We start from the raw sequence: 24,735 nt of genomic DNA on the forward strand, positions 1-24,735 counted from the left end.
TTTATTTTTTAACATTACCATGTTAGGTTGTTGTGCATTATGTTGATATTGATTTACGGATCCTGTATTCACATTTCATAATTAGTATAGTATTTATGTTATGCGTGGTGTGGATAAAGTTCCACTTTTTCTTCTCTCCATTTGTAATATTAAGAAAAAACAAATTGAGTTTCGAAAAATTAACAAAATTAAAAGATACATTTGTCCATTCAAATAAAATATATCGTCGACTCTTCAACATAGAGGCTAAATGTTTGAAGTTGAAATTTGATGACCGGCACCATACAAATAAAAGTAGTTCTGATGTGGAATATGAAAAACTATACACCTTTTTTATGATGAGAATAAAGTATATGGCTTTAAAAGTGGCATTAATTGGCGTTGAACAATCCACCTTTAACGAATCGATGCATGAAATACCCACTTAGACCAAGTGATACAGTTGTTAAGTGACCAACGGGAATAAGATATATATGTTTGGTTTAAGCGTTAGAGAAAATCTTGAAAGAGTTGTTTCCTTTCACTAAGTGGTATGAGTTTATGAATAGACACTTTTAGAACACAAAACATAATGAAGATGATATTATTCTCCATTGTCTCCTCTGTTGCTCTCGATCTGATGCGGTTTGGCAGGGATGTGGTTTCCCCGATCCAATTTCATTGTGCTTAATTAGGTGTAGATGTTGATAATATAACTAAGGTGATCCATAAACTCTTGGGATATTTAACCCGCCGATATCCTTGCTAGGGGTGGCAAAACGGGCCCAACCTGTTGGGCCGGCCAGTTTAACCCGCTATTTTTGGCTGGCTGAGTCGAAGTTTTGAACTCGCTTCCTATAGTTGGTTCGCCCCGCTTAACTTGTTGAAAAAGCGGGGCGGGCACGGCCGGCCCGCTTAACTCGTTTTTCATTTTTTTACTAGTTCATGTAATCATCAATTATTATTTGAGTTGCATAAGTGTATAGGACAAAGACATAGTAGCATTTTCTTTGATACAATACTTGCCTATACTTTGCCTCATCCATAACCCACAAATCACAATGTATCTCCCCATCTATTGGTGGCTTCTCAAGTTGTTATGCTAATTTATTATTATTCGCTTGAGCATTATCTTGTACATATATATCCTTGAGGATTGTTTTATTGATTAAATTCATTACTAATTGTGTTTTCGTCAAAGTTATTGTAGGCAGTTAATTTTAATGGATAACAATTATTTATACTTGAATTTCTCTATAGGTTTATTTTATGTTGTTTATCTGTTTTATATTGGTGGATTTGCCTTATTTGCTATTAATTATGATGTTGAATTTGAGAATTTGTTAACTATCTTTTACCACAAATTTATTTGATGACTATTCTTTAATATTTTTTTTAGCAACTTAATTTTTTGTAACAATTAAGATGTAAAAAATATGCATTAAAAAAAGTTTTTGTTTGGCAGGCCAACCCGCCAACTCGTCAGTCCGCCATTAAACGGGGCATGGTAAGATTTTGGACTCGGCCACCTAATTTGATTTGGCTCGTCTCGTCCCGTTTTAAGTGTGCCTAGACGGGGCGAGTCGGGCCGTTTTGCCATCTCTAATCCTTGCTAAGTTGTGAGCTAAAAGTTCAAACCATCTTATTATATTTAACGTATCACATGTTTTACTAGACGAAGCTTTAGGCGTGTACTTTTCAAGGACTTGGTTTTTCTTCCCTTTTTTTTCCTTTCTTTTTTCTTTTTCTCATGTAACCCAAAAAAGAACACAAAACATAACAGGGATTCATGATGTTCATGAAAAAGAAATAATAGTCTCAGGGGTTTGGATTGCAACCCTTTTACATTAGAGAAACAACAACTTTTTAGACATTCGAAAAAATTTAAAATACACTTTTTTTACTAATTTTCAAGAAAGTACTATTTCTATTTTAATTTTTCAACAAGTGTTTTGAAGATAATATTTACCATTTCTCACTATTTAATTTTACGTGTTTAATGTTCTTTCAAGTTTCAATCGTATTACTTCATTGTACTTCACAATATTTAAGGTAAGATTCGGATCTGTGAAAAATTATGTAACATTTATCTCCTGTATAACTAACTAACAACAAACAATATTCTACAGCAGCTCACCAACTACCAACAACAACCACCCAGTGGGCTAAGCAAACTCTTTAAAGTATCTATCCACCAAACAACTAGCAAGTACTACTACATTATACTATGCACCAGCAACTTGCTACTACATTCCACCTATATATACCTCTAACACTGACACTAGGCTTACAAGTTAAACGAGCAATTCTTCCATAGTCACAAACACAAATAAATAGTGTTTGGTCACACACACATAAAAATGTCATTTCTTGAAATACTAAATCATTTCATTATCAATTTCTTTTTCATTATTTAAAAAAATCTTGTAATATGTGTGTGCCCAAGTACTATACATTTATGTTTGTGACTATAATAGAATTTCTCCAAGTTAAACTACACATGCACATTTATTAATTGGTGGAGTGGAGCCTTATTAATGATTAGGATATCCTAGATTCCTATTCCCTTGTGATTAAAGTTTTCACCTTCTTAGATTTCGTCAAAAAAAAAAAGGGGGGTTTTACCTTAGATGTGAACAAGCTGCTAATCTAACACTATTTGTTGGCTTGGCCCTATGTGTTTACATTCTTTGTTCAAAACAAATGAAATTAGGAGAGAAGTTGAGTGAATAAAAGTTAATTACCGAAACAGAAATCATACTTATATAACTATTTTGTGATAATAACAACTCTCTCATACTCACATTATATTTTTAGAGTTGTGTTATTTGAACATTCATTTATATAACAACTTTTGAGACAGCTAAAATTTTACAAAGAAAATGAGGTATTGACACAAAAACCAAAACAATAGAGAAAGTAAAAACATAGTGTGAGTATGAGAGAGAAAATTGTCACAAAAGTTGTCAAGAAATGGTTGTTCAAATATCATTTCTCTATTTTTATTATCTCTCTTCCTTTTTTTTCTCTCTATTTTTTTTTTACTAATAAAAAGAGAGAAAAATGAAGTTGTCACAAAAATTGTCTCACATATAGTTGTTCAAATATCACTATTTTTACCAAAATATGTACTCGTCGTTGTTAAAGGACCGACAAACGTCGTTAACAGAGAATGCAACGTCAGCGTTGTAGTTGAGACAAACAAAGAAGAACATTGACCTAGACTCTAAAAAATAAGTCTTAAATTAGGACTAAAAATAAAATAAAAAATGGGGATCTTTTCAGAATGTTGAATTTGCTGGATAAAAATAAATTAGAAAAACCTTGCACAAATTTTATTGTTGCATTTTCTCGTAAGGATTTGTCGGATGTTGATGCAAATGATTTTTTTCTTAGATGAAAATGTTGCAAATCTCTTTATCAAATGTGTTGATGTCGGTATATGAAATTCTTAAGTTTGTCAAAACCATGAATTGTTATCCAAATATTTCAATTGTTTATCGTATTCTCTTAACTATGTTGGTGCCTATTGCATTTTTTTAAAATTAACTTATTGAAAAATTAAGTGAGTTCGTCAATGTCACAAGAAAGGTTGAAAGATACGACCGAGTACAGTAATAATTCATAGAGTAGAAGCATACAATAGGCAAATAATGAATGCATAGACATGACATGATACCTAACTGACTCTAGTGCTTGTCGTTTATTTTTCGTTATCAACTTTTACCAAAGCTACCATCACTTCACTCTCACCGAACATGTATCTCCACCTCAAATTCAAGGAAGCTGCATCAAACCAAACAAAAGGTAAAGTAATAGAGATTAAAAGGAAAGAAAATGAGAGGAAAAGATTAGGGAAAGAAAATAGAATGAAAAGGAATAAAATGATACTCCCTCTAATCACATTTATAAGCTAAAAACAACTTTTTAGATACATCCAATAATTAATGTATCTAATCCATAAATGTGACCGGATACATTAGTTATTCAATGTACCTAAAAAATCATTTTTTGCTTATAAATGTGACTGGAGGGAGTAAAGTTTAATTTCTCTTGCTTTTCCATTTTGAATCAGTTTCTCTAACTTTATTTGATTGGATAGAAAATTCTCGAATTACTTTGTTTAACTATATAGAAGAGGAAATCATATGGTATATTCTGTGAAATGAAAAAACAAAATTATGCAATCACATATACCACTTGTCGGGGAGCTAGATTAAGAAATTTGAGTATTTTGCCTGATAAAGACAAGTTGAACTCATGAACATTATTGGCCTTTTAAGACCAAGCAAGGGCTTGAGAAAGTAAAATTATAATTGAACTATTCAAAGATGTCTGCTTCGGGTTAGAAACTTAAAATATAGAAATAGTTATTTTTACAATCATTATATTAATATTATTATTATTATTACTAGTAAAAAGAATAGCACTCACGTGTCCATCTTTCCTCTCTTTTTATTGCGCTAAAACATGTAAATTATCAACGATGTTTTATAGAAATTTTGCGTTGAAATTACAAATGATATTTTATTTAATTTTTTTATTATAGATTAGATTCTTTTTTGAAAGAATATAGATTAAAATTATAAGTGATATATTGTATATGTGACTTTCAAATGTAAGAAACCTAACAAACCCTATTTATATTGTTTAATGACAACAATAATATAACAAAGATAACAAAAATTATTATCTTTTTTAACAACACCAACCATATAATATTATTATATGAAAATTTAATATAAATATTACTCTTCGGTCATTATTATAAGAAACAAAACCAAAAAACATTAAAACTAATACAATAATTAATTAATTGTAAATTTTTAAATATTTTTACAAATATACCCTTATAAAAAATTGTGAAACATTAAATACTGCAACTAACACTAAATAAGGGTAGAAAATGTCTTTTAAACAATAATTATACCTTAAAAATTATGACATTTTCTTATAAATATGACCAAATTTAAGGTTTACTTAAAAATTAGTGGAAAGACGAACATTTACATGACATAATATAAATCAATTTCTTACCAACTAAACCAAACTCCATTTGTATGAGGTACTCCCTCCGTCCCGGAATAACTGACCCATTTTCTAAAAAAAAGTGTCCCAAAATAACTGACTCATTTCAATTTTCAATACAACTTTCATCATTCCCAATACAATATAACACTAAATAATACTACTTTTATCATTCCCAATACAATATATTCCACTTTCTCCTTTATTTATACACTTTTCTTAATCGGTGTGAAAAACCAAAGTAGGTCAATTAAACCGGGACGGAGGGAGTATCATTTTTCTACGGACATAACATTTTTTTTGACAATTCTACGGACATAACATATAAACATGATAGGAAATTTTGTTAAAAAAAACATTGATAGGAAAAAGAGAGACTGCATACTCAGTCAAAGAGAGACAACATAACATGATGCTAGTAAATAAATATGTAAACAATTCTCTTTAAGGCCAGCTCTATATAGTATATACTACTACCTCCGTCCCGGTATAATTGATCTACTTTGGTTTTTCACACAGATTAAGAAAAGTGTATAAATAAAGGGGAAAGTGGAATATATTGTATTGGGAATGATAAAAGTAGTATTATTTAGTGTTATATTGTATTGGGAATGATGAAAGTTGTATTGAAAATTGAAATGGGTCAGTTATTTTAGGACACTTTTTTTAGAAAATGGGTCAATTATTCCGGAACGGAGGGAGTAGTAGTATTTTTTCCGTGATAATGAGTTTGTTTCCCTCTCAACAACCACTAAAACACGCTGCAAAATCTTGACTTCTGTCTTAGTCCCACAATGAGTTCATATTGGTACTCCACGTATAAGGTGTTGTTGACCATAGTCAATTTAACCTTTACTACAAAGCAAGAACCACGAAAGCATGCATCACACTTTTTTTATATATGCATCACACAACGATTATGTACACACACAGCATCAAGAAAAAATTAGTTCTTTCAACTTGTGACTAATGAGTAATGATTGTGCCAAAAAGATTTGGTTTGAGGTTTGATTCATTCAGCCGATCAATTTAACTGACGTGATGCTGATATTGAATTCCAACTTCTTTTTTGCAATTCATAAATCTTTTTTAAGATAAGATGTAGACTATACTTTTATTACGTGCTCAACAAGTAAACTATGTTTTTTCTTTTGCATGAACAAGTGAACTATTATTAAATACTTTATCATGCGAAATTTTTTAACACGTTTTTTTGCAGGAATGAGTGAACTATTATTCCTTACAAAAAAAAAAAAGGTGGGCTATTATTAAATACTTTATCATGCAAAAAAATTTACCACTCTCATTTTTGACACATTAATAAATACAGTACAACTCAATTTTATTGTAAATTTGTAATTCACCTTCGTTGTAAGTTTTTTATGCCTTTTTGTTATGTTTTACTTTTTTATGTTTATCATTTTTGACACATTAATAAATACAGTACAACTCAATTTTATTGTAAATTTGTAATTCACCTTCGTTGTAAGTTTTTTATGCCTTTTTGTTATGTTTTACTTTTTTATGTTTATTTTTCATTAACTTCACATAACGTGTTTCAGGGTATTTTAAAAACACGTGGTTGACGGAGATCGTTTCTTCCTAGTTGACGGAGAAAAACGTTGATAAACACTGGTCAACTCATTGACTAATTAATTTCAGTCATATTGATATTTACTTATTGACAAGCACGATGAAATTTTAAATTTTCATAGCCATACATTATTTACTAAATACTCAATAATGACAAAACGGTTGAACCGAAATTTAAAATTGTAAGTTTGTTTTGGAATTTGTTAGACAAACCCTTAATATTTTATCGGATTTAAACATAACAACCGATAACTAATATTGGTCGTTTAAAGGAATTTCCATTAATTTGCTGATCAATACACCCTCTGGTCACTAATATAAGCAAAAGTTTGATTTTTAGATTCATTCATTAAATGATGTATGCAGTCTATAATAAAGACTACATACATCATTTAATGAATGAATCTAAAAATCAAACTTTTGCTTATATTAGTGACCGGAGGGTGTATATGTTATTTTGAGTTTCTGTTGGATTCAATTCAATTCAATCGGACTATTTTAGATTTTATTGTTTGTCTAACAATTGTTGAATTTTAATGAACTACTCCCTCCGGTCCTAAATATAAGCAAATTTGACTTTTTAGATTCATTCAATTAATGATGTATGTGGTCCATAATATGAACCACATACATCATTAATTGAATGAACCTAAAAAGTTAAATTTGCTTATATTTAGGACCGGAGGGAGTAATTTTGGAGTTCATTTTGTTTTAATGAACCAGCTCGCCTAAAAGTCAATATGTTTTGGTTATTTTTAATTGGGTCATGTTAACTTGTGCCCTAAGGGCACAAGTTAAGAATCTAAAAAAGGAATTAAAACATAAATTTTGTATTAAAAAAATAGGTTTTTAAACTTTCAAGACATTGAATACACGATTTCCAAAATTAAGTTTCTACATTTGGTTTATAAACTTGTGCCTTGAGGGCACAAGTTAACATTTCCCTTTTTAATTTTGTTTTGTTATTGACGGATCAATATATTCGCATGGTCAAAACTTCAACCCACCTACTTAACCTATGTTTGATTCCATGTTTGGAGTAGTCATAATTGATTTTAGAGATGTTTGAAGTATTTAGTTGTTTTTGAATATAATTGATTTTGCCTTTAAGGTTGATTAAAACTTGTAACTACCATTTGTTACTTTTGATTATAAACATATTTTTTATATTGATATTTATTGTTCAACTCATTTTTACAGTAAACATAAATAAATTACTAACATTATTTTTGTAACTGACTGTTACAAAAAAAATTATTTTTGTCCACAAAGAGGATTCTCCCGTTTGCCGCCTCTAGAGAGAACATACATTACATGAATATCAATATCATGCATGTCAAAAAATTATCTCAGGATAAAAAATTGTTGTGATTTGATCCAAAAAATAAATAATGTTGTGAATCTTGCGATTATTGGTTGGGTCACTTGAGTGTGCGTTATGCATAAAGTTTTATAAAAGAGAAATATATTTGTACAACCATTTTCTAACAACTTTTTAACAACTTTCTCTTTCATATTCACGTTATATTTTTATTCTTTCTCTTCATTTTTCTCTTTTTATTATTTTTGACTAATCATAAAAGAGAAAAACAAAGTTATCATAAAAGTTATAAGAAAGAGATGTACATACATCACTGCTCTTTATAAAAACGACTAATCCTTTCACAAGAACCGAACAAAAGCCGAAAGCAAAATAATCGAAAGAAATTATGCTAAAATTCATAGTAAGACTATGTGCAATGGTGCTGTTGAACCTGACATTAAACAAGCAAAAGCACTGCAATGGCATGTTGAAACTGTGTTGAATGAACTGCTGGACGAGAGAGAGGATTAACGGATTCAACACCAATTAATCTGCCACAGGATGCCACGTGGCGGCGTGCAATTGGCGTGCAAATAGGATGCTCGCCATTTCACATGGCATGCAAAAAAAAATTAAAAAAAAAAACAAATAGGATGCTCGCCATTTCACATGGCATGCAAAAAAAAAAAAAAAAAAAAAAAATATTATGCTCTCCATTTCACATGGCAAACAAAAAAAAATAGTAAAAAAAAAACAACAAATGGCGCCATTTGATATGTTAAACATGGAAAAAAAAATTAAATACTTAAATATACATGCTCGCCAAATAAAATTACAAACACACACAAAAGTTTGGAATGTTTCGTGATTGAAGATGATTTGTATCGTACTAAATAGATTGCTTGTGTGTTGTGTGCTTTTTTTTTTCTTGCATTTTAAGTTATTTGTGTGTTGCGTGCTTAGTTTGTTGTATTGCATTTTAAGTTAAGAAAATAAAAATAAATTATTTAAATAAATTTTGTTTTTACAAAAAAAAATGTTAAGTGTTTCTTTATTTTAATTTAATTATAATCGATAATTGTAATTTTATGTAATTATAAAAACAAAAATATAAAATTAAATAAGAATAAGAAATAAAAGGTGGTGGGGTAGAGTGTTGAATGAAAAAAAACCATTGGAGAGGTTAAAGTTGAATGAGTGTTGAATTAAGAGAGAGAAGATGATGTGGAGTGTTGGGAATTGAAAAAGTGGGTGTTGAAGGGTGTTTAATGTTGGTGACCATTGTAAATGGTCTAAGTGATTATAAAAGGGAAAAGCGGTGGAAGTGATGTTGAAATTTGGAAGAGTATCATAGAAAGAATAAATGAAAATGGGTACACCTCGAAGTCCAAGGAAAAAGAGATTTTGGAGTCAAGTGTCAAATTGAATAGTGGAGTTTATTTGTTCTGCATCCTTCGCTTAAATCGAAGCCCTTACTTTTGCCGACCTTGTTCTTTGCAACACCTACCCTACTATTATCTCTTTGTCATTTTGTGTTTTTTAAAAGAATGACGAATAATCCTAACCAAATTAAAAGAAAGCGTGGTGTTAACTTGTGCTCTTATGACACATGTTAAGAAAACTAAAAGAAAAAATATTCTTTAAAATTGTGTGCATTCAATTCATTAAATAGTTAAAAATTAAATGAAATGCACACATTACAATAAATTATTTCTAGTTTTGATTCATTAACTTGTGCCTTAAGGGCACAAGTTAACATTTCCCAAAAGAAAAAGGTCCGCTATGAATCTATGATCATGGTGAGCTAAGAAATTTACGCAACAATTAACTTCACTGAAGCGGTAAGAAATTGAGGTATTCCATCCAATCCGAGAGTTTGAGGAAATTGAGAACCTCTTCAAGAAGATCTTCGAGATATGAGATACACGTTGATCTTCTAGTGATGATAGTTGTCGTTACTAATGAATTCGATTCAAAATGATTTGAGATCATTTTTTACTAGCAAATACTCCCTCCATTTCAAAATGAGTGTCGTTTTAGGTGTTTACACACATATTAAGAAATGCAATGATTAAAAGAAAGAGAATGGTTATTTTACCAAATTATCCTTATTAACTATTGGTTAGTTTTAAAAGTAATACTTTGGAAGTAGTGTGCAGAGTATTAATTGGGGGGTACAATTGAAAAGAAAAAGTTATTATTGCATTAGAAACTGAAAGCGACACTCATTTTGAAACAATTTTTTTTGGCTAAAGCGACACTCATTTTGAAACGGATAGAGTATAATGTTAGTTTTCCCAAATTGTAGTTGAAGACTTCGATGATTTTCCCTTGATAATTGCGAATAAATCCTCAACGGGGTGAAATACCATTGACCCAATCATATGATTTATCAACATTAACTTCACAAGCACCTTCAAGAGGGGATTCCTGGTAAATTTAACTTCATTTGGTGACTCGATCTATAAACTCAATAGGGTGATGAACATTGTGGTAATATAACTTAGTTAGATGTGCAATGTCATCAATCAAGCTCACGATTTGAATGTTGTGGGATTTTTAAAGAATTTCTATCCTTACGGAGGGAATGAACAACAACTTCTAAGGGATATTACCAATATTATCATTAGTGAGATTCCAATCCAACCAAACATGAAGACCAAAACTAAAGAACTTAGCCTAATGATTAGGTTGTATTATGCTAATCCAAAAACCATCTAGTTCTTCACAATCTTGTAAGATATGCATGATGGACTCATGAGAAATATCACAACGAGGACAAAGATCATTAGTAGTCGTATTTCGTTTACACCTTTCTTCATTAGTTAATAGTTTTTCATGATAAGTTTTCAAAGAAAGGCTCGAATTTGAATCTGACTTGCCCACTTCCAAGCCAACATATAATTATGATCAAAGTCAATAATGAAATTCATTAATAACTTGTAAGCTGATTTAAAATTCCTGCAAATACGTTCGATCTCCTCACAAATGGATGCATGAGTATTGCAAGTTTGCATTATGTAGTTAGAGGTACTTGTCAAGAAAGATTGCCTTAAGATTTATCGGCGAGCAAAAGAGAGGGAAATTGCTACCAACAAGATAGTTTCTTTCTCATTTTATCTATCAGAAAAGAAAAGGTATTCTTAGTAGTTTTTTTTTTTTTTTTTTAAGTTTCTTAGTAATGGATTGATGGATCATCAGAGCGCCAAGATAAGTTCCAAGATCAATAGTTAGATCGATCCCTGATGTATCACAAATGATTTGGTTATTCTCTTATCTCTCAAGTTGGTGAGGCCTACGATACCTTTTGATAAATTGAGAGTAATTTACCCCAAATGACAAACATGATTCAATTTTGTAACGAATGAGATGGAGATCACATGTGGAATAATGGAGATGAAGAAGTTTGTTGTTCTTCGTATGAAAATTGTAATTGATCGTAAGAAAAAGTTATATTGGCGAGGCCAACATTATCCCTTGATGAATTGAGGGTAATTTACCTCTAATGACTAATAGAACTCGATTATGAAACAAAGAAGATGTAAATCAAATGTCAAATAAAAGAGATGAAAAAGTTTGATATTCTTAAGATAAAAATAACAACTCATTGTAAAGAAAAACGAAGAAAAAAATGATTTTTCTTTGATAGGGATAAATTACCCCAATTCAACAAAGAATAACGTAGAGAAAACATTTTATCCAACACTTTTTCAGCCATTATATTTTTCTAATCTGTTTAAACTAAGTTATTTATAGTTTTTTTTTTTACCAAAATGTTATTTATAATTTGAAACAACCATTTCAGCCATTATTCTGAGTGAGGTGTGTGCTCTCTATCCATCCCAAAAATGAAAAATTACGTGTTCTGTAAACAATTGCTAATTATGTGAGTCATAAATACCTTCATTTATTGCGTGTAGTCTTTTTGGACTACAATGTTTTTTTCCATGTAGAAGCCATACAATTTTCACCTCATTGCAGAATAAAATTTGAAAAAAAAATAAAAAATTTGAAACCCTTACTGCTTGCATGACAATTGTTAGTTATGAATTTGAATATGATCTCCTATCCAGTCAGTCCTCACTTAGTCCAGTCAAAAGTACAATTGTATGTATATGACTAAAAAAGATTTTGTTCATATATACGTCAAATTATATATATTTTTTGGTCAAGAAATTAAAATTATTTCAACATGTGTAGAAAATGTCAAAGAATTTATATATTTTTTGGTCAAGAAATTAAAATTATTTCAACATCTGTAGAAAATGTCAAAGAATTTATAAATAGAGATGAAAAAAGTAGTCTTCGTAAACATAATTCAGTTAATAGAGACATCACATAATATATCAGAGTCATGGTTCTCGGATCCTCTCTTTTTTGTGAATTTTGTTTGTTTGAAAAAACGTTAAAGGTGAATTTTTAACAACTATATTACTTTATAAAAAAACTGAGCGAGTATTTTGCGCTAAATAATTTTGATGAATAACCTCTCAATTTTTTTATTAATGAGAAATTATTGTATAATATATTTAAATTTGAAGCAGAACTTTTTAAATATTCAAGTAAAATCTTTAATTTATTCGCCTAGGTATCTTTAATTTATTCGCCTAGGTTTATTTCTATATTATAGGAGATGAGACCTAATAAAGGTGATCGTCCCAATTTTATTTATTTATAAAAGAGTTGAGATATCTGTAAAACCTGTTAATATTTTATCTATATATCTATCGGTAAAGAAAATATATAGTTTTGTCATTTCTGCCTAGTTTTTTCACTTTTAATTATACCATTGAATAAATTTATCTATAAGAATATTATAGAGAGATTAGTCATTTTAGTCCTGAATAGGAAAGAAGTCGTCACTTTAGTCCCTGAATGCAGATAAATTGCAAAATAGTCCCTGAATGTAGACTTTGTTAGTCAATTTAGTCCCTAAATGCCGACAATTTATATTATATTTATTATTTATATTGTAGGTGTCATTACCATATCAAGACAATAATAGTGATTTCGGTATATAGTAAACGCTTGTAAACAGTTGTTTAAAAATATATTTCAAAACTCTAATGTTGAGTTTAATAGAATATAAGTTGATGGGATAGCTCAGGAATTAGCTCAAGTTGCCTTGTGGAACACTATCTCTTACGCTTATGATGATATATCATCATGTATTTAACTTGTTTTAACTAATGAAATGCATTGAGTGCAAAATATCTAAACTCATACTGTTAATCAAATTTTCATAAAAATATTGTTTGTAATTTCTACGCATTAACGCGATCAAATTTTGTTTATAACTTTTACGCGTTAGAGCGATAAATAAATAGCGCATTAGTATAATTTACGTGTGACATAATTTTAGTCCTTCATTTTAAAAATACTTGGATACATTTTCCATCCTTTATTTTACGCGTGACATAATTTTAGTCCTTCATTTTAAAATATGGATTTTGGTAACCAATTTCATAGTATTTATGGTCCCAGTCACAATTTTGGCCCCAAAAAAATGCGAGTTTTGACCCCAAAAAGTGATGAATTTGTGAAATTAATTATTGACACTTCACCAATTTTAAAAGCCGAAATTCAACAATTTTGAAGCCGAAATTCACCAGAACCAACGTTGTAACAGTAAGTTAAATGGAGACAAAGAATTTTGAATAAAAGACTAAAGTTTTAGGTAAAATAGAGAATTAAAGCTGCATTTAAGCCAAACGAAAATTAAGAGCTGATATGCAGAATGCTTAGGCGGTACTGTTCAATTTAAAATTTATTTACTTTCAAATTAATCGAATTTAATTTAATTCAATGCACATTTAAAAAAGTCAATATATGCGAGCAATACTTATTTTTAATTTTGCCCATGACATTCTTGTGCAATTTACTTGTATATTAAATAAATCCTCGATCGAAAGAGATAAATTAAGACCACTAAAACTATTTATAAAAATAAAAAAACCACAAAATCTACCTGGTGGCAAGTATGAAGTAGTCAAATTCAAACATCTAGTTTAAGGAAAGAATTAAGGAATGGACCATTTTTGACCTAAAACAATGAACATTATTACTGCAAATTGAATACTACTTACAATGAACAAGGATTCAACCAATATTTACAATAAGGAAATAAAATGTTTTTTTTCCCAGTTTTCTGATCAATTGAAAATGAGTTCTGTACCCAAAATTAAGAGAATTTTTTCCATAATTTCTACAAAAAGTAAATAATAGTAGTTCAAAATAATTTACAATGCCTTGGAATTAGAATGAGATACATCCATTGAAGCAAAAAAACATAAACCAGAACATTTGTCTGATGTTTAACAACAAAATCTAACCCATTCATCACAAAACCAAATAAACATTTTTTCTTTTTAAACATAACATGGTGATGATTAATGTACAAAAAGATTTTAACAAAAAATTAAAAGAGAAAAAAAGAAAATAAAAAAGGGTAGACTAAACAAACCTACCTTAATTTCTTCTTCTTCTTCTTCTTCATTATATGAAGTTTTCTTCATTATTTTTCTCTTACAAATTCATTTCACTATCCCCAAACACCCCAAATCCTTTCTCCAATGAAACTCACAAATTTTCTCACTGACCCTTTTTCTTCATCAGCAACAACAACAACAACCTTTTCACTATTTTCACTTCCACCACTATTGTTACTACTATTGCTACTTTCACCCACAGATTCTAACTCAGTAGTTGACTCGTTCAACACAGACCGATTCAACTCACCAGAATTCTTATTCTTATTCTTATTTTCAAACCCTTTCTTGTTCCTCTTCTCTTTCTTTCCTTTCCCTTTCTTTCCACCTTTACCACTCTGCACCAACCACTCCTCAAAAGCATCGATGATCTCATGTATGAGTTGACGATTCGGTGACTCGTCCCATCTGACCCAGTAACTTGTATAGCATCTGAAACAGCTACAGTTGAACAGAGTTGCATGATCGCCTGTTTTGACCGTGCTCCGTCGTGGGTTACCGGAAAAATTGCTGAAAGTTGGTGGGGTTGTGGTGGATGAACAATAGATGAGATAAGCTAAGACTTCTCTGTCTTCAGGTGATAGCGCCGCCGCTAGGGTTAGGATGGTTGCCGGAAGGAAGGAAAGTTGGTCGGTTATCACCGGTGGTGATGGATGAACCGTCGCTTTATGGTAGAGCTTCTTCATGGTTGAACAAAAAGATGAAAAAGATAGAGAGAGAAAGTGTTTGATGCTTTTTTTCTTAACAACACCGAACAGAGAGAGAGTGTGTTTGATTTTTGAGGTTTGAAGGGTTAATGATGTTTTTTTATTTTTTTGTGTTATTGGAGTTGTTGATTTTTGACGTAGATTTTGGGCTAGGGAAATGATAGGGTGTGATGAGGGACATGGTGATATGATGTATCAGTGTTTGTTGTGTACTTTGTGTCAAAAACTTGATTGATATTGGGGAGGGTGTCTTAGGGTAGGACCCACGTTTATGATAAGTCCTTGTCGTCTCTTCTGGGTCTGTTTTTGAATCCTCTTTATTTATACGGATTTAAATCATCTTTACTGTGTCCCTCTTATGTGTCAGAAAAAAAAGACATCCCATTGCCGATTGCTTTTTGGGTGGAAGCAGTTTGGATCCCCTGCTTGGAAGTAATCTAAAAATCAAACCCTACATTATTACTCCGATACAACTGGGTCATCTAAATTAACATCCGAAAAAATTAAATTTGAAACTTTGGTGTGAAGAACGATGTAAGGTCTCGTGCCAACAATATCAGACCGATTCATCGGTGTCTAATGGTTACATTATGTGACAATGGGTCGACGATTATAAGTTATTGACAATGGTTACATATGAGGCCTTGTCGACGATGTGTCGTGATCAAAGTGAGTTGGGGTTCTTGAATGAGGGGTGTGTGTAGAGAGAGAGGTGATGTGTCAATGTTTATACTCATCGTCCTGATCAAGGGCAGTTGTCTCGGATAATCGTCGCCCTATTTTTCTAACATTGTGATAGTGCTCTACTGACCTAGTAAACACCCATGTGCCTCGTTCTTATAGGCATTTATATATTAAGATTATGGATTGTCTTATTTGGTGATGGTTTTAACATGCTTTAGGAAGTAGTAACCGAGTAATTATCCTGAGTATGACATTCTATAGCTCCCTAGGCATGAGGTTTGCAAAGACAAAGTGTTTAAGACATCATGTTTGATGTAACAATTTACAATAGTCCATAGCCCCAAACACGAGGTTTGTAAGAAGACAATAACCATTCAGAGAGCGAAAGATTTGTCTTATAACATGCTTCCCAGTGTTAACTGCGAATTCCAAAAAAACGAGATACTTTGGCTTATGGGAGTTGTATTGTGTTCCTTCCTGACTCCTTTGCACCAAGTTTTAAGCCAAATGTTGTGTTTTGGCATTGTTTAAAAATGTGTCAAATGAAACATTATTCTTTCGGTGATAATGTTTTGTTCTTTGTAACGTATCGTGTACACACTGTTGCTAAAGTTTCTTTTCGCCAAGTGGATAATTTATGACTTATGTTCGCCTATATCCGACAACATTTTATTTTCCAATGGTTCAACATTGTGACATCTGCACATACGAATGATGCTTTCTTTTCTAAAAAATTAAAATAAAAAAAAATAATCTCCCTGGTTTTCTCCTTCGTCCTTTTGAGTAACATGTGCTTAAAAGGTATTAATCTCTTCCTTTTACTTTTTGTCATGTTGTTTCTGTTAATTTTATTCACTTATTTGTTTAAGAATGGTGACTCATTGTAAGTTAGAGTTCCATGAGATGGGATAGCGAAAACCTCCCACCTTTGATTTTGCTCATTATATGTCATGTTATACTCGTTTAAAAAAGATTTGATGGAATCGTAAATTGGGAAGAGTGTCATAAAGAAGTATTTAATTTTTCAAGTGTTTCTATTAATAGAGACTTAAATTGTGACGAGAGAGATCATGTCATAATCTAATTTTTTTCCTTTCTTATGACCAAGCGAGGATACTTTTGAAAACTAGTTGACCTTGTTTGGACGTGGTAGGGTATACTTTAATTCATTGCAGCGATGACAAATTCAAGGGTTTTGTTCATCTGTATGTGTCTTCTATCTAGTGGTGGAGTCAACAAAAATGTTCGGGCGGACCGTCGAAATAAATTATAATAAACATATACAAAATTTATGTTTTAATAAGGATTAAACACATATTTGACCAACAAAAACTTAAATCTTATGCTTAATCCTTATTAAAACACAAAGATTTGACTGGAAAAGGTGATGTTGTGGTTTCGGTTCGTTCGTGGGTTTAATACGGCAAATTATGCTCTCGAGGGCGTTCTGCTCGATGTCAACCATTCAAATCGTATAATTAATTAATTAATTTAGTGGTTTTGATATTTTCAAAACAAAGGATAAAGAGAACTAGTTTCCCGTAAATGACCCCCCTGGTCTGAGATGACCAAGTGTACAATGGTGTTTACAGAAGGAGGGGGCGCAATCTGCAAAAGGCATTTCGACTCTCAACTCAGTATAATGGTTACATATGGAGGTTTATAGTATATTGATTTGTACCTTGATGACACCTGCAGTCCCATTTTTGTGTTTGGACGTTGGACCCTTTGAGAGTTAATGTGAGGTAGTCGTTGAGCAACGGTTACAAATGACGGGGTCTTGCGACCTTCGACTCTTGGTTGATTATGGAGGGCTGCAGACATTACAAATTACGAGAATTCTAAGCTCGTGTATGTTATGGTCCCTATTTATTGTAGGGTAAGGGTGTAGATAACATTTTGGACTCTGCAAGATTGGGCCTTATTTGAGCCTCTGTTCGACATGGGTCTATTAGGCCAAAGGTATGTTTGCCCATTTCCAGGCCCATGTTCGGTGCTAAACCGTCGAATATAGTTCTTTGAAAATTGTTATTCTCACAAAACATTTTGATCATTCCCACCTCAAACTTCCTAAAATAACCCCAACGTGAGTTAAGTCGAGCTCAGAACCAGCGTGACTTAACTTACGTTGCGTTCTGTTTTAGAACAGCACAGGCTGAAACATAAGCCATTGTGTTTCAAACTCAACCAAATTGAAATTTCTCCCAAATTGTGCGAATTTCATCAAGCTCAACCAAATCAACTTCCATTACAAGTAAGTGCTCATTGGTTTTTTTTTGTTTAAATGTTATATTTATTTGATAAAATTGTGAAATGTTAGGTTTTTACAGTCGATGAAATTGTTAGAATTTTCGGATGCTAATGATCAAATAAGTTAGAAATTGTAGTTTAGATGTTGATTAGAGCAAGTTTCACTCCAATGTGGTAGTTTAAAGATTGAAATGACACAATGAACTCGTAATTAGGCTAAATTACATAACCAATCCCTAAACTAATTATGAGGTTTCATCTTGGTCCCATAATTAACTTCTGTTACGTTTTGGTCCCTTAACTCGCGTTTGCCAGTCAAATTAATCCACTTCGTTAACTTTTGTCAAAAAAATGTGAACATCCATTATCCTATTCACCGTCTTCATCCTCAAACCCATAATTCATCCCCTTAATCACTAAACCCAAAAAAGTTCAACATTCTTTCGGGTTTGAATTGCAACACAAAAGTCCAATTTTAACACACTACAATCATAGTGCACTTATTCGAAGTTCATCTTTCTCATAAGCCAACTTAAGAGAAATCCTCCAATCTGGAATAAAGATGTGAGTGAATGGAGGTGAGGGTAGTTCTTTCAGTCGACTCAAATCCACAAAAACCAAAACTCACAAAACCATAACTCTATCAAAAAACAACATAGAAATCCTTTCTAAAACACTCATTTTCAAATCCCCACTAAGGTCCAATTTTGATACCAGAAACGCAGACCCAGACACCATTTTTTCAAAACCATATGAGAGATTTGAAAATAAGCTTGAGCTCATAGAAGAAGTATCATCCATAGTACAAATTAAAACATTGATACAAATTTTTATGCGTATTTTAAATATCAATCGAAATTGTGAATCTTAGAATCTCCTTTTCCATGTGCATTACGAGTTTAAGAGGGTGAGAAGTTGGATATAAGGAAAATGATTGAAGAATTTTTGTAAGGGGATTGAAGAGTCATGCATTTTAGGTTTGAGTGGTTGTGAAGATTTGGGTGAGTTCATAAGATAGTGGTGAGAAGAGAGACGAGGGAGAAGAAGATACATGAGGGGTGTGGGAAGGAGGAGGTGGTGTGTGGGGATGAAATTGGATGCGGAAGGAGGGAGTGGGTTTGGGCGTGCTACATGTATTGCTAAAAATAGTTTTTAGGTTTAATTAAATTTGGAAGTGGAAGGAGGGCAAAGTTTTATTTGTTTTTGTTGTTGCTGTAAAGATTTTGATAAAGGAGTTAAATTTGTTTGTTGTTTTAATTTATGGGTATACATTTTGTTAAGTTTGAGTTTTTTATTTTATTTTTCTGGGTTTTGATGATGAAGGTGATGATTTTTTTGGGTTTAGTGAAGAAGATGATGAATTTTCTGGGTTTGAGATTGAAGATGACAAATGAGATGGTGAATGTTAACATTTTTTCACAAAAGTTAACATAATGAATTTATTTGACTGACATAGGTGAGTTAAAGGACTAAATCGTAACGAAAATTAATTATGGGACCGATATGAAACCTCATAAATAGTTAATGGACCATATATCTAATTTTGCCTCTAAATTGTTATCATGAATGAAATGAATTAGCACATTCCTCCGTCCTAAGTTATAAGGTGTTTTCGGTATTTCACATGTGTTAAGAAATGTAATTAATATTTTTTTAAAAAGAGATATTATGAGTTATTTTACAAAATTGTCATAAATAAACATTTTTTCTTTTTAAACATAACATGGTGATGATTAATGTACAAAAAGATTTTAAACAAACCTACCTTAATTTCTTCTTCTTCTTCTTCTTCCTCTTCTTCTTCATTATATGAAATTTTCTTCGTTACTTTTCTCTTCCAAATTCATTTCACTATCCCCAAACACCCCAAATCCTTTCTCCAATGAAACTCACAAATTTTCTCATTGACCCTTTTTCTTCATCAGCAGCAACAACAACTTTTTCACTATTTTCACTTCCACCACTATTGTTACTACTATTACTACTTTCACCCACAGATTCTAACTCAGTAGTTGACTCGTTCAACACAGACCGATTCAACTCACCAGAATTCTTATTCATATTCTTATTCTCAAACCCTTTCTTGTTCCTCTTCTCTTTCTTCCCTTTCCCTTTCCTTCCACCTTTACCACTCTGCACCAACCACTCCTCAAAAGCATCAATGATCTCATGTATGAGTTGACGATTCGGCGAGTCAAATAATTAAAGCTACTGGGTCAAGTAGCTTGTATAGCATCTGAAACAGCTACAGTTGAACATAGTTGCATGATCGTCTGTCTTCACCGTGCTTCGTCGTGGGTTACTGGAAAAATTGCTGAAAGTTGGTGGGGTTGAAGATGACGAATGAGATGATGAATGTTAACATTTTTTCACAAAAGTTAACATAATGGATTTATTTGACTGACATAGGTGAGTTAAAGGACCAAATCTTAACGAAAATTAATTATGGGACCGATATGAAACCTCATAAATAGTTAATGGACCATATATCTAATTTTGTCTCTAAATTGTTATCATGAATGAAATGAATAAGCACATTCCTCCGTCCTAAGTTATAAGGTGTTTTCGGTATTTTACATGTGTTAAGAAATGTAATTAATATTTTTTTAAAAAGAGATGTTATGAGTTATTTTACAAAATTGTCATAAATAAATTCTATGAAAAGGATAAATTAAAGAACTAAAAAAGATAGAGTAATAAAGATAGATTAATAAATAGTTAGAAATATAATAAGAAAAATATCATTCATATTTCGTTGGTATATTAAAACGATTTATAAATTAGAATTTAAGAAAAACTACATTCACCTCCCCAAAGGTCTATTAAAATGACACAACACCCTCTATAGTTTCAAAACTTGCACTAACCTCCCTTAAGTTTTCATCAAATATACAAACGACTTCCTTCCCTGTTAACACCTGTCAAAGGATCAATAGCCTTGCTATCTCATAAATCATAAACCAAAACATATACATTATAATTAAAAATCTAAACAAATTTTCATTTAGACACTGAAATGTATCAGAAATATATTATTATGTGACTAAGATAGAAGACAATAACTTTGAGTAACTTTGAGTCCATTGTTTAGAAGAGAAGGATTCGGGTTGTTGTGTTGCATTGAAATCATAATAGTTGTCATCAGTGCCTAGTTAACTCGACAACTTTAATATTCGTTTCATCTTCGTTGGCGTTCAAAAAATACTATTCGCTTTAATGCTTGGAATACCATTGTTGAATGTTTGATTGAGACCATTATTCATATTTGAATTTGATTGATGACATTAATGAATTAATTTTCAATAGTAGATTCAACAATGGAGTTTTTTGTCCAAAAAAGTTCCCTCTAAAAAAAAAAATATAACACTATGATAACGGTGTTAATAGAGATGAAAGACGCTTGTCTATTTGATAAAACTTAAAGGAGGTTAGAGCATCCACAATAGTAATTTAAAAATGAATATGAGGATAATTATGTCAATGTAATTAAAATTGCATTAACTCATTTATCTTTCCCTCCCCTCCAAAAAAACTCCAATTTGAGGGGGAGCAATAAATGAGCTTACGAGGGATTTTGCTCCCCTTCCTCTCCCTCCCCTTCTAAAAATTGAATCAAACACAACAAATTTAAAATATTCCCTCCCCCTCCCCATCAAAACCTCCGAACCAAACTGACGTGCATGTTTTAAAACTAGAGGAGGTATTAATGCCATTTTAGTAAACCTCGAGAAAATGAGTATAATTTCCCTGAAAATTTATGATTTGGAACCAAGGAATATATAAATAGCAGTTTTGGCCCCCTATGTTTCAAGAAGTTGCGATTTTGGCCCCCTAACTAAAATAATTCGATTTGGGCCCCCTACGTTTTGCCCCATAGACCAATTTTGACCAAGTCAATGCTGACGTGGCGCCACATGTGTAATTTTTTTATTTATATTTTTTTAATTATTATTTTTTTAAAAAAATATTTTTTAATTAAAAAATAAAAAAGGATTTTTTTTAATTAAAAAAATTTTAAAAGTATTTTTTTATTTTTTTAATAATTTAAAAAAAAATTACACACGCGGCGCCACGTCAGCATTGACTTGGTCAAAATTCTAGGCCAAATGTGCAAAGAGGGCAAAACACATGGAGTCAAAACTATTAAGCTTATATAAAAAGATAAATAAATGCATACAGAAAAAGGGAGGGAGAAACGAAATGAAAAAAATCGTAAACCCTAGACTCTAGAGCCTTCCTTACAAAGCTGCATTTGGGTTGTACAAATCAAAGAAAGGAAAAACCCTAAACCCTCCTTCCTTCCAATGGCGGGTGATGTTCTTCCGCCGGAAATACTTGCCGAAATCTTCTCCCGCTTACCGGTTCAATCACTTCTCCGATTCCGATCAACTTCAAAATCACTTAAATCCTTAATCGATTCTCACAATTTCACTAACCTTCACATAAAAAATAATCCCCTCAATCGATTTATAATCCTTCGACACAAATCCGATCTCTACCAACTCCAAATCGATGATGATGATTTCTCTAAATCAATGATACCACTCAACCATCCTTTAAGCTATAACATTTTGCTTTCCGTTTTATCTATAGGCAACAACCGCACCTTGCCTCTTATTGGTTCATGTAACGGCCTCCTCGCCCTTTCTGACGGAGAAGTTGTTTTCAAGCACCCTTATGGCCTTCTCGAAACCACAATCTGGAACCCTAACACCCGCAAACAATTCATCATCCCTTTTATCCCTCTTCCTATCCCTGACATTGAGGGATCTGACAACCCCGATCGCGGCAGTATATGTGTTCACGGCTTCGGTTTTGATCCATTAACCGCCGATTACAAACTCCTCAGAATCACTTGGTTATTTGCTCGACAAAACATCTTTTATGATTCACATGTCAGTCTCTTCAGTTTGAAAACAAACTCGTGGAAAACAATTCCTAGTATGCCGTATGCTCTTCAATATGTTCAAGCCATGGGGGTTTTTGTTCAGAATTCTCTTCACTGGGTTATGGCGAAGAAACTTGATGGGTCACAACCTTGGTTAATTGTCGCATTTAACCTCACACTTGAAATTTTCAATGAGGTTCCTCTTCCTGTTGAATTAGAAGGTGAAGAGGTTAACAGTAATAGTAATGGGAGTTTTAAAATTCGTGTTGCTGTTTTGGGTGAGTGTCTTTGTATGACTGTGAAGTATGAAACTACTAAAATTGATGTTTGGGTGATGAAACAATATGGATCTAGAGATAGTTGGTGTAAACTTTTTACTTTGGTTGAATCATGTTTCAATTCACCTTTGGATTTTTTGAGGCCGTTGTGTTATTCTAGTGATGGAGGTAAGGTTCTGTTGGAAGCAAATCCTAACTTGCATAAAACTCTTAGGAAGCTGGTTTGGTATGATCTCAAGAGTGAACAAGTTAGTTATGTTGAAGGAATTCCTAATTTTGAAGAAGCCATGTTTTATGTTGGAAGTCTTGTATCACCTTTCTTCCCTGTTGATAATTGTAAGAAGGAGAATCCTACAAGCAAAAGCAAGAGAAGGTACTTATTGATTATCTGAGTTTTTTAGTTTTTGCTATGTATAAGTTATACCAGTTCAATGGACCCATCATATGATATATATGTAGTTAAACTCGATGCTAAAGGTTAAATTGAATTCTTATTATAGAACAAGGATTCTCTAATTACTTTGAAGTCTCTACCTTTGTTTATGTATATGTGACAATGTGTGTATGCTGGATTTCAAAAGAAACAAAAAATTAATAACAGTGTATACTATGTGTTAGTTTAAGAGTTGACCTTGTGACTAGCTAAAAAATTTGCTTGAAGAAAGAATTTTGGTATGAATTGCTTTTGTTTCATTCATTGTTTGAGATCTTCACTCCTAAATAATTATTTTGACCAGCTTATTTCTGAATGTTGAGACTATTCCACCCTTCCGTGGTATGTAAAGTGGAGTAAATTGTTATTTGGAAATTAGCCTACCATGAAATTACTTCAAATTTATGCATAGTTTCATTCAAAAGCATGGTTTTTTTTTTTTTATCAACTATTCTTTTGTGATATTGTTGAACTTACTTTGATGAGATTCATTTTTTTCCCACAGGGACGACTTCTTGTCCCGAGGATTTAAACTGAAATTGTAAGGGATGGATGGAAGGAAGGACCTATGATGTGCAGCTGAAACAGGATGCTCAAGTTGTTTTTGGTAATGAAGGTTTGTGGCAAAGGTTGAATTGATAATGAATGGGGCTGCACCCATTTTTATCTCTCATTTTGAGTTGTAAGTCTGAGATCACACTTATCCTGTGTAAAAATCTCACATTAAGGTGTGAAGAATTTGATGATGAATCCTCTCTCCCTCTGGCCTTTCTAAAAGGATCATTTGCTTTTATAATTTACTTCTAGTACTGTTGAGAATATATGGAAAGCACAATGAGGTTGGTTATTGTATGAAAAGTGTCTTTTATTTCCATTAACATGCGTATGAAAGCACAATGAGGTTGGTTATTATATGAAAAGTATTGCTCCTTTCGTTCGCGTTTGTGTGTGGCGTTGTGTCTCTCTTCATTGTGTGTGTAAGTCTCTGTTTGTCCTCAAAGGATCATTAAGTATAATCATCCCATAATTGTTTTTCTGTGCAAATTGGGTACTTTTTTTTCGCTGCAAATTGAATTGATTTTCTATGCAAGTTGAATTGATTTA

At 31.9% G+C, this 24,735-nt stretch overlaps 3 protein-coding genes across 3 annotated transcripts; 1 reads left to right on the forward strand and 2 right to left on the reverse strand.

The window, feature by feature from the left end:
* Positions 1 to 14,125: 14,125 nt before the first annotated feature.
* LOC146944691 (uncharacterized) lies at positions 14,126 to 15,302 on the reverse strand. The gene has a single exon (XM_085743023.1). It carries the CDS (start codon positions 15,075 to 15,077, stop codon positions 14,445 to 14,447), a length of 633 nt encoding a protein of 210 aa, XP_085599149.1. The 5' UTR covers positions 15,078 to 15,302; the 3' UTR covers positions 14,126 to 14,444.
* On the reverse strand, positions 14,126 to 20,387 carry LOC146944692 (uncharacterized; the record flags this gene model as incomplete). The annotated part of the gene is given in 2 exon segments (XM_085747980.1): positions 14,126 to 14,366; positions 19,794 to 20,387. A coding segment is annotated over 1 exon segment (504 nt), but the record flags the coding sequence as incomplete, so codon positions are not given.
* A 1,917-nt stretch (positions 20,388 to 22,304) lies between these two features.
* On the forward strand, positions 22,305 to 24,568 carry LOC146944693 (F-box protein CPR1-like). Its single transcript, XM_085743036.1, has 2 exons — positions 22,305 to 23,571; positions 24,137 to 24,568. The coding sequence occupies exons 1-2, from the start codon at positions 22,337 to 22,339 to the stop codon at positions 24,174 to 24,176; spliced, it is 1,275 nt and encodes a 424-aa protein (XP_085599162.1). The 5' UTR covers positions 22,305 to 22,336; the 3' UTR covers positions 24,177 to 24,568.
* Positions 24,569 to 24,735: the final 167 nt, after the last annotated feature.

This window comes from Medicago sativa, chromosome 2 (assembly GCF_051527215.1).
Source record: "Medicago sativa cultivar Bolivia chromosome 2, Bolivia_mono, whole genome shotgun sequence".
NCBI lineage: Eukaryota > Viridiplantae > Streptophyta > Magnoliopsida > Fabales > Fabaceae > Medicago > Medicago sativa.

Excerpts from the sequence above, each read along its gene's own strand:
- LOC146944693 (XM_085743036.1), top strand. The coding sequence starts at position 22,337 with ATGGCGGGTGATGTTCTTCCGCCGGAAATACTTGCCGAAATCTTCTCC. Across the intron at positions 23,572-24,136 it reads ACAAGCAAAAGCAAGAGAAG|GGACGACTTCTTGTCCCGAG; the intron begins GTACTTATTGAT and ends TTTTTCCCACAG.
- LOC146944691 (XM_085743023.1), bottom strand. The coding sequence starts at position 15,077 with ATGAAGAAGCTCTACCATAAAGCGACGGTTCATCCATCACCACCGGTG.